The following is a 9,531-nucleotide window of genomic DNA, read 5'->3' as shown; positions in this document are numbered from 1 at the left end:
AAAGGGCAGGCCCTTCTATTAAGTGTTCTTACCACACACACAATAATAGTAACAATAATAAAACAATAATAATAATAATAATAAAGGGGTGGGTGGGAGGAAAGTCTGGGAAGTGATAAATGTGTTTGTGGCCTTGATGGTGGTGATGGTTTCACGGGTATATACTTACCTCCATGCGGCGGTTTTAAAAAAATGAACAGGCGATAAGAGCACCTGCACCTCCTGTGACCCCTCTGTGTGACGGTGTGGAAGGGCATGGGTCATACTCTCGACTGTGCCCACCACTCTGCGGGATCCCCCATCCCAGTCTCACCTCTGTTGTTACAACACTTCACGTGGTTGCTGTGAGAGTCAGAGTGAGCGTCCATTGAGCACCGGTTGAGTCTCATCAAGGAAACGCCAAACTTCTCTGGCTACAGCCAGGCTCAGCTTCGAAAACACTCTTTCTTTCTTTACTTGTTCAGTTTGGAAAATCCGGGGCTGTGAGTAACCTCGGTCTCTGCCTTTGCCTGTGATGCAAGCTTGTTCAGTCCAGCCTGAGACCACATCCTTCCTGCCCCTGCTCTGCCATGACCACTATAAATTCATCAAGTTTCCTCCTGGGCTGTTCCTGAGGCCGCATGTGGGTGAGTCCAGCTCCATGGAGGGGGATGACGGAGAAAGCATGGGGGTGTCGAGGGCCAGACTCGCCTTGGTTAATGGACTTGGGATTTCTTTTGCCAGCCTCCAAGTCTGTCCTCCAACAACGATTCTGGAATGTTCTTTTATGTTTATCATTTGGGCTCTGTGTGTGCAAGTGCGTGTGTGCGTAGGGGGCAAGGACAGGGGCAGCAACCATGGCTTACACCCATGACTCCAGCATTCCACCAGGGAGTGGATGGGTGGGACATGTATGAGAAAATGAGTGTCCTCAGAAACCAAGGCCCAGAGTGGGTAAAGGTCAGGGCAGAGTGCACTATGGTTAAGGTCAGGGGAACACCAGAGGCAGAGTCCTGATGTGATGGAGAGACGGATGGAGCAGGACCTGGGAGGGTCTGCAGAGCTGGTGGATCTGTCTGGAGACCCTCACACCCCGTCAAACACATAAGGGGGTGGACTTGGGGGTGAATGAGGCCAGGAGCAGAGCGGTAAGAATGGAGATAGAAGAAGGAGAGACGAGCACGTTGGAGATGTCTCAAACATCAGACCATGGCCGTTACAATTTTCAGTTTGTTCCACTGCTTCACAGTGCCGCTCCCTCCCGTTACATCATTTATGGCTTTGGCTGATGTTGTGCCTTTGAGTAACATGAAGGGCTCAATCCCAAACAAAGCCAATGTGTTCATCCACCCGAAATTAGGAGTTGTGGAGGATTGAAAGACACGGCAGCTGACTTCTAGTCTTCCTGGAACTTGAAGTCTAGTTAGGAAAGCTGAGTAGGGGACCCTACAATGAAAAGCTGTGTGTGATAAATGCTTCCCTTTTAACCAGCTATTTTATTGTCTTTGATCGTCTTGGTTCCTATCTGTCTGAGATACATAGTTAAGTGGTGGAAGAGACGGTCTCCCACCTTCTCAGGCTGTGAAAAGCGCAGCGTCAGCAGCATGAGCTCAGAAGTGGGTGACCCCAGCCTAAATCCTGGCTTCGTCCCTTCCTGGCTGCGAAACTCTGGGCGAGCCGCTGAGCCTCTCTAAGACAGTCTCTACTTCCATAAAGCAGGGCCAGGAATAGATACACCTCTGGGGGGTTTGAGCACTTAGATGGGAGAAAGCGTCAGAGCGGCATCAGCCTATGAGAAGCTCTCAGTATGTGTGAGTTCTAATAATTGTCATAGTTACAAATTTTATGAGGAGACATTAAAGTGAGGTGTGTGTTCGCTGTTCCCCCCATGCAACCCAAGCTCCATCTCAGTTCAGTTTCCATCAGTCAGTGGATTGAGAGAAGGGCGGTTGCAGACCACCCTGTCCTCCGCCCGCCCTGTGCTCTCCCTTCTCTCTCTCTAGCCATGCGTTGCTCTGCCATCGCCGCAGTTAGTCATTCCCTGGCCTCCTTCTTCTGTCTCTCATTGGTCTTTCCTCGGGTCAAAACAGAAACAAGGAACCAGAGTCTTTCACTTGGAAGGAACGTAGAGGCCATCTTCCCCACTGTGTCATTTCACGGATGAGGAAGCTGAAGTCGAGGGACAGTGAAGAGCTTGTCGTGGGTCATAGCCCAGTAATCAGTGGGACCAAGTTCCCCCGGCGATATGTCAAGGAGGTACCATGAAGCAGTGTGGGCCTCCATCACGCTGTTAATGCGGCTGAGTTTGTGGGTTTAATTACTGTTTCCCTCCACAGGAAGCCTTTCTTCCATGGCTCAGGACACAGTCCCGTGCGGAGCTAACAGCAAAGTTTCTGGTAAGTATTTGACTCACTTTTCAAAACTAAAGATGGCTACTTGTTACAGCCCAGAGATACTTTTTCCTTGCAATCTTTGGGGGTTTTGATAGCTTAGTTCCCTCTGAGGGTGGCTTTGAAAAAGACTGTCCTTACCTATATGCTGTTTTCACCGTCCAACTTCTCAGCGTGGACGTATGCCCAAGGAGCCTGACGGGGGCTGCAAGAGAGCATGGCAAGCGTCCGCTGCAAGCTGGCACGCTACCTGGAGGACCTGGAGGACGCGGACCTCAAGAAATTCAAGATGCACTTGGAAGACTATCCTCCTCAGAAGGGCTGCACCCGACCCCCTCGGGGTCAGACGGAGAAAGCAGATCCTGTGGATCTGGCCACCCTGATGATCGACTGCAATGGGGAGGAGAAGGCGTGGGCCATGGCCGTGTGGATTTTTGCTGCGATCAACAGGAGAGACCTTCACGAGAAGGCTAAACTGGAAGAGCCGGAGTGGGGTGAGTGGGAGGAAGATGGCATTTTTTAACGGTGATAAAGTACATGTAGCATAAAATTTACTGTCTTAACTGTTTTTAGGTGTACAATTTGGTAGTCCTAAGCACATTCATGTTGTTGTGCAATCAATCTCCAGAACTCTTTTTCGTCTTGCAAAACTCTACACCCATTAGACAATTCCTCATTCCCCCCTCCCCTCAGCCCGAGGCAACCACCACTTTCTGTCTCTATGAATTTGGCTACTCTATGCACCTCATAAATGCAGTCATAAAGTACGTGTCTTTTTCTATCCGGCTTATTTCACTTAGTATAACATCCTCAAACTTCATCTATGTTGTCTCATATGACAGGATTTCATTCTTTTTTAAGGCTGAATAATATTCCATGGTATGTGTATACCATATTTTGTCATCCATTTATCCGTCAGTGGACATTCAGATTGCTTCTGGCTTCTGATTATGGTGAATAATGCTGCTATGAACATGGGTGTACAGATCTCTTTAAGACCCTGCTTTCAATTCACTTGAGTATAGTCCCAGAAGTGGACTTACTGGATTACATGGTAATTCTGTGGTTACTGATGTTTTCCAGGGGCTGGCCTGGTGGTGTAGTGGTTGGGCTCACACGCTCTGCTTTGGTGGCCCAGGGTTGGCAGGTTTGGATGGTGGGCGTGGACATGCACATGGCTCATTGGGCCATTCTGTGGTGGTGTCCTGCATACAAAGTGGAGGAAGATTGGCACAGATGTTGGCTTGGGGACAATCTTCCTCAAGCAAAAACTGGAAGATTGGCAACAGTTGTTAGTTCAGGGCCAATTGTCCTCACACACACACACAAACGTTTTGCATAGTGGCTCTATGATTTTACACTCCCACCAACAGTGTACAAGGGCTCTAATTTCTCCACATCATTGCCAACACTTATTTTATGGTTGTTTTTTTTGGAGAGTAGCCATCCTAACGGGTGTAAGATGGTAGCTCATTGTGGGTTTGATTTGCATTTCCCTGTTGACTGGTGACGTTGAGTGTCTTTTCATGTGATTGTTGGCCATTCATTTACTTTTGGAGAAATGTCTCTTCAAGTCCTTTTCCCATGTTTTAATTGGGTTTCGTTGCAATTTTTGTTGAGTTGTAGGAGTTCTTCACATGTCCTGGATATGAACCCCTTGTCAGATGCATGATTTGCAAATATTTTTTCCCATTCTCTGTGTTCCTTTTCACTTTGTTGATGGTACCCTTTGATGCATCTAAATTGGTATGATTGGCTTTTAATAATTTCTTTTATTATCTTGGCCTCATCCTCTCTCTTCCTCTCATGATAGTGCTGTGAGAAGATGGAGGAAAGCACTTTGCTCTTTTCTGGTTCCTTTAAAACCCCACATCAGGGCTCACCCACCCCTGGGAACACCCCTGGTTAGTCCCACTTTATCCGAACCCCTCACCCAGCTCCTCGGGTATCTGCCTGCACAGCCACAAGCTTGGGTGTCTGCTTCCCATGGCTCAGGGGGCCGCCCCTCACCTCATAGAACTGTGTAATTTGTGGAGAAAAGGAATTCCCTCCCTCTCCGTGGGCATGGTGGGGGTCATGCTCTTCATTGTGCTTGGTGTTCTGAGCAAGGGAGGAAAACAAGGAAGGGCTCAGAAGGGTCTAGAACTCACAGGATGGGGATGTTGAGCTGGTGGGAAGGAGGAGTGAGAATGATTGGGTAGCCAAGGAGAATCTTGGTGAGGCGGGGCGGCAATATGGGTGTGATGACGGGGAGAAAAAGAGCCCGGGGGCAGAGGTGGGGGCACACAGCAGTGAGGCGCTCTGGAGAAACTGCTGTAATAGCACGGTTAGAACCGTGTTGGGGCCTGCTGCTCATCAACCACCGTAGAGTGTGACCATCATGGTTGCAAAAGTCATTTGCCAAGCAGTTTTATGAATTTCGTTCATTCCTCACACGAACCCCATGAGGCAGGCACTTTCAGATGAACTTTTAATTTCACGGTGCTAAGCGCAATAAACCAGTCACAAAAGAGAATGATTCCACTCATCGGCGGTGCCCGGCGCAGTCAGCTTCACGGAGACAGAAAGTGGCCGTTGCCAGGGGCGGGGGAATTGCTGTTCAATCGGTGTGGAGCTTCATTTTAGCAAGATGAGAAGCGTTGGGGAGATGGGCTGCCCGACAGTGTGAGGTGGGCCTGGAACAGGTTCTGGTTGCCCCTGGGTCTGTCCTAGTTGGATCCCAGGCCAGGGCTCCACGCCACGTGTGTCTCTGGCAAAAGCCTGGCCCCTAACCCCAGCTGGGTCTCAAGGTAGAAGAGTTATCACCAGGGTTAGCAGGTTTTTGGGGAGGTTTTTGGGGGGGCTAGGGTCAGCTTTAGGTAAGAATTAGGCTATGGTTTTGGTGTGAGTTAATGTCTGGATTTTGTTTTGTGATTGGGTTGCCAATAGCACTTGCCCACGGAATAAGTAGACACCTCCCAAGAGCCCTTCCTGTCGCTCTTGGGCTCCCCTCCACCTGAGGTATCCTCTGTATTTCCCCTGTGCCAACTCCTGTTCTCCCGTGCCTAAATTTCTCCTACGGACGCGTCCTTGGGATGTGTGATTTCGTGACTGTTTATGTCTTTGATTCTTAACCGTGGATGCAGGTTGGAGCTTTTAAAATACAATGGTACCTGGGCCCCACCGCAGATGGATTGAGAAAGAATCCCTGGCTGGAGTTCTGGAATCAGTTTTGGGTTTTTTGTTTGTTTTTTCTGTTGAGGAAGATTAGCCCTGAGCTGACATCTGTGACAATCTTCTTCCATTTTGTGTGTGGGATGCCACCACAGCGTGGCTAATGAATGGTGGAGGTCCATCCCTGGGATCTGAACCTGTGAACCCAGGCCACCAAAGCAGAGTGTGATGAACTTAAGCACTAGGGCGTGGGGGCGGCCCCTGGAGTTGGTATTTTTAAAGCTTCCTAATGTTGGTCAGGATTCTGAACCATGGAGTTAGATATAAAGCAGACTGGTAATTCTCACTCTTGAAGACCCAGAATGTGGGTAAGATAAATTGCAGGCATTTGAGGTCAAGGAAGGATGCGCCTGCTGGCCCATGGCCCTCTTGGGGACACTGGAGAGTGTGGGGAGGGCCTCAAAAGCAGAACCCCTGGCGGGGGGCAGTCTGCCAAGGACAAAGGAGGTAAGGGAGGCCGTGCCCATCTCACGTGTTGGCCAGCTGATTCCCGGGCCCGGGAGAGAGATTCTGCCACTCGATACAGAGGGACGCATTGCTGGGTGGGTGGGCGATATCCGCTGCTTTGAAATCAGGATGGCAGGGACACCCCCAGCTGATGTTCAACTGCACACCCGTCCCACAGCTCTGAACTGTGCTCTGGTTGGGAGGGGCCCGGGGGGGGAGCTCTGACCTGCGCCCCGTGCTGGCCACTGGGTCTCAGTCACATCACCTTAGTCAGGAGTCCTGGGTCTTGACATTTTGTGTCTTTTTCCTTTTATTCTCAGATCATTCACACTTGATATGCCAGGAAGAAAGCATTGAAGAGGAGTGGATTGGTTTATTGGAGTACCTTTCCAGAATCTCTATTTGTAAAAAAAAGAAAGGTGAGCCATGAGGGTGATGCGTCCACTTGGGTTTGGAGACCGAATTTGGAAGGCACTGGGAAACTGGGAAGCTTGGCCACCCTACGTGCTCCTGCTTCTTGGGGTGTGGAGGCCCATCTCTGGGAATCCCGTGTCACTGAAGAAAGGGCCACGCTCACGAGGCTCCTTGCAGTCCCACAACAAGGGGAGGCGACTGGGGCTGAATATTGCAGGTTCTAAAAGGCACGGGCTGCAGACCACCAAAACGAGTAAGAACGAATAAAAAGGGTTTCCCCACTGGGACACATATGGCACTTCACTATTCTGCTCAGCCGTGCATAGGAAGATTTTGACATCTTAGATTTCTGGTGCTGCCCATACCCAAGCAGTGGGGAGAAACTGCACCTCCCGTTTCATAGTTTTGGTCCCCACTCCCCACCGACCACAGGCCCCTGTGGACAGCCCATCTCGAGTGGACGTGCTCGGGCTTCTCCCAAAGTCTAACCTCCCATCTCTGCTGCAGATTACTGTAAGAAGTACAGAAAGCATGTGAGAAGCAGGTTCCAGTGTATCAAAGACAGGAACGCCCGTCTGGGCGAGAGCGTCAACCTCAACAAACGCTACACCAGGCTGTGTCTCCTCAAGGAGCACCGCAGCCAGCAGGAGAGGGAGCAGGAGCTGCTGGCCATCGGCAGGACCTCGCCCAAGACGCAGGACTGCCCCATGAGCTCCATGAACCTGGAACTGCTGTTCGAGCCGGACGACCAACACTCGGAGCCCGTGCACACGGTGGTCTTCCAGGGAGCAGCGGGCATCGGGAAAACAATCCTGGCCAGGAAGATCATGTTGGACTGGGCATCAGAGAAACTTTACAAGAACAGGTTTGACTATCTGTTCTACATCCACTGTCGGGAGGTGAGCCTCGGGACACGGAGGAGCCTGGGGGACCTGATCGTCAGCTGCTGCCCCGACCCCAAGCCGCCCATAGGTAAGATTCTGAGCAAGCCTTCCAGGATCCTCTTCCTCATGGACGGCTTCGACGAGCTACAAGGCGCCTTCGACGAGCACACGGAGGCGCTCTGCACGGACTGGCAGAAGGTGGAGCGGGGAGACATCCTCCTGAGCAGCCTCATCAGAAAGAGGCTGCTCCCCGAGGCCTCCCTGCTCATCACCACGAGACCCGTGGCCCTGGAGAAGCTGCAGCACTTGCTGGACCGTCCCCGGCACGTGGAGATCCTGGGCTTCTCAGAGGCCAAGAGGAAGGAATATTTCTTTAAGTATTTCTCAGACGAGCAGCAGGCCCGCGAAGCCTTCAGGCTGATTCAGGAGAACGAGATCCTCTTCACCATGTGCTTTATTCCCCTGGTCTGCTGGATCGTGTGCACTGGGCTGAAACAGCAGATGGACAGCGGCAAGAGCCTTGCCCAGACGTCCAAGACCACCACCGCCGTGTACGTCTTCTTCCTCTCCAGTTTGTTGCAATCCCGAGGAGGGAGCCAGAAGCAGCACCTCTCTGCCAACGTCCAGGGTCTCTGCTCCTTGGCTGCGGATGGAATCTGGAACCAGAAAATCCTGTTTGAGGAGAGCGACCTCAGGAAACACGGCCTGCAGAGGGCGGATGCGTCCGCCTTCCTGAGGATGAACCTCTTCCAAAAGGAAGTGGACTGCGAGAAATTCTACAGCTTCATCCACATGACCTTCCAGGAGTTCTTTGCTGCCATGTACTACCTGCTGGAAGACGAGGAGCAGGGCAGTGTGAGGAACGTGCCGTGGAGTCGCTCAAATCTTCCCAACCGGGATGTGTCGGTGCTTCTCGAAAACTACGGCAAATTTGAAAAGGGGTACCTGATTTTTGTTGTCCGTTTCCTCTTTGGCCTCGTAAACCAGGAGAGAACCTCCTACTTGGAGAAAAAACTGAGTTGCAAGATCTCTCAGCAAATCAGGCTGGAGCTGCTGAAATGGATCAGTGTGAAAGCCGAGGTCAAGAAGCTGCAGACCCAGCCCAGCCAGCTGGAGCTGTTCTACTGCTTGTACGAGATGCAGGAGGAGGACTTCGTGCGGAGGGCCATGGGCTATTTCCCCAAAATCGAGATCAGTCTCTCCACCAGAATGGACCACGTGGTTTCTTCTTTCTGTATTGAGAACTGTCGCAGCGTGGAATCACTTTCCCTGAGGTTGCTCTATAACTCGCCCAAGGAGGAGGAGGAGGAGGAGGAGGAAGAGGAAGAGGATGGAGTTCGACACTCTGACATGGACCGCTGTGTCCCCTCAGATGCCACCTACTCTCCTCGGTAAGGAGGCCCGGCTTCGGGCAGGGGGTGGAACACGCCCTCCACCTGCCGGCCCCTTCTTCTTGGCACTTTCTTCCTCTCTCCTCTTCTCAACTGTCTTTCAAGTGCAGTTGCCACAGCTCTGTGATAATGCCACCACCAGCCATTTCCACCAGACCCCTTCATGGGCTGAGGGTAGGCGGGCAAATGGGATGAGAAAAAAAAGCCAACGAAACCATAAGCAAATGTTTGGTGGATGGCAATTCAGCACACAGCATGGAGTTGGGTAGAGAGTTGAATAAAAATGTTTGTCATCAACTTGGGCTCCAGTGGGTCACAGCCAGCCAACAACTCAGGAGCAAAACAGCCCCAGTGACCGTCCCAGGAACGCAGAGGACAGAGGGCCTTAGCGCTGGACGCGGGCGAGCTCTCTTGGAGGAGTGAGGTTTGAGCGTGCTGGAGGGTTTGGCAGCACGTGGGTGCGAATGTGGTCTGAGGGAGAGTGTGCAGGAGACGATAGGGAGGGACCAGCTTCATGGGAACACACACACTGAGGGCAAGTGGAGGAAACGGCTGGGAAGGACCGAGTGCTTCTCGGCCACGTTGGGTTTGCAGCCAGGCAGTCACCAGCGGCACCTCTGCAGGGTCTGCTCTCGGACTTGCGAGGAGATTGGAAGCCAGGTGTGGTGTCTGCACAGCGAAGCCGTTGAGTTGCCTGACTTCCGAAGTCCCTGCACAGAACCGCCACAGCTACAGTGGCTGCCGGAAGGTGGCGGCCCAGAGAACACGGGGGCTCCCCCTCCACAGAAGGCACTTGACATGGGACAAAATTAC

At 51.8% G+C, this 9,531-nt stretch overlaps 1 protein-coding gene across 2 annotated transcripts in view; it reads left to right on the top strand.

Annotated features, from left to right (window-relative positions):
- The first annotated feature begins 569 nt into the window (after positions 1-569).
- The window catches only part of NLRP3 (NLR family pyrin domain containing 3), a 32,455-nt gene continuing 23,493 nt past the window's right edge, over positions 570-9,531 (top strand). The window contains exons 1-5 of one of the 2 annotated variants that reach the window (XM_070517996.1): positions 570-626; positions 2,316-2,375; positions 2,543-2,863; positions 6,350-6,448; positions 6,951-8,718. In XM_070517996.1, coding sequence (XP_070374097.1) covers positions 2,587-2,863; positions 6,350-6,448; positions 6,951-8,718 — 2,144 coding nt within the window. In that variant the 5' untranslated portion in view covers positions 570-626; positions 2,316-2,375; positions 2,543-2,586. Of the gene's footprint in view, positions 627-2,091; positions 2,236-2,315; positions 2,376-2,542; positions 2,864-6,349; positions 6,449-6,950; positions 8,719-9,531 lie in introns of those variants that run through there. The other variant, XM_044778082.2, reaches the window with a different exon arrangement.

Source organism: Equus asinus, chromosome 9 (assembly GCF_041296235.1).
Source record: "Equus asinus isolate D_3611 breed Donkey chromosome 9, EquAss-T2T_v2, whole genome shotgun sequence".
Classification (NCBI taxonomy): Eukaryota; Metazoa; Chordata; class Mammalia; order Perissodactyla; family Equidae; genus Equus; species Equus asinus.
The sequence above is the reverse complement of the archived record's forward strand: the minus strand, read 5'-3'. Positions and strand labels throughout refer to the sequence as shown.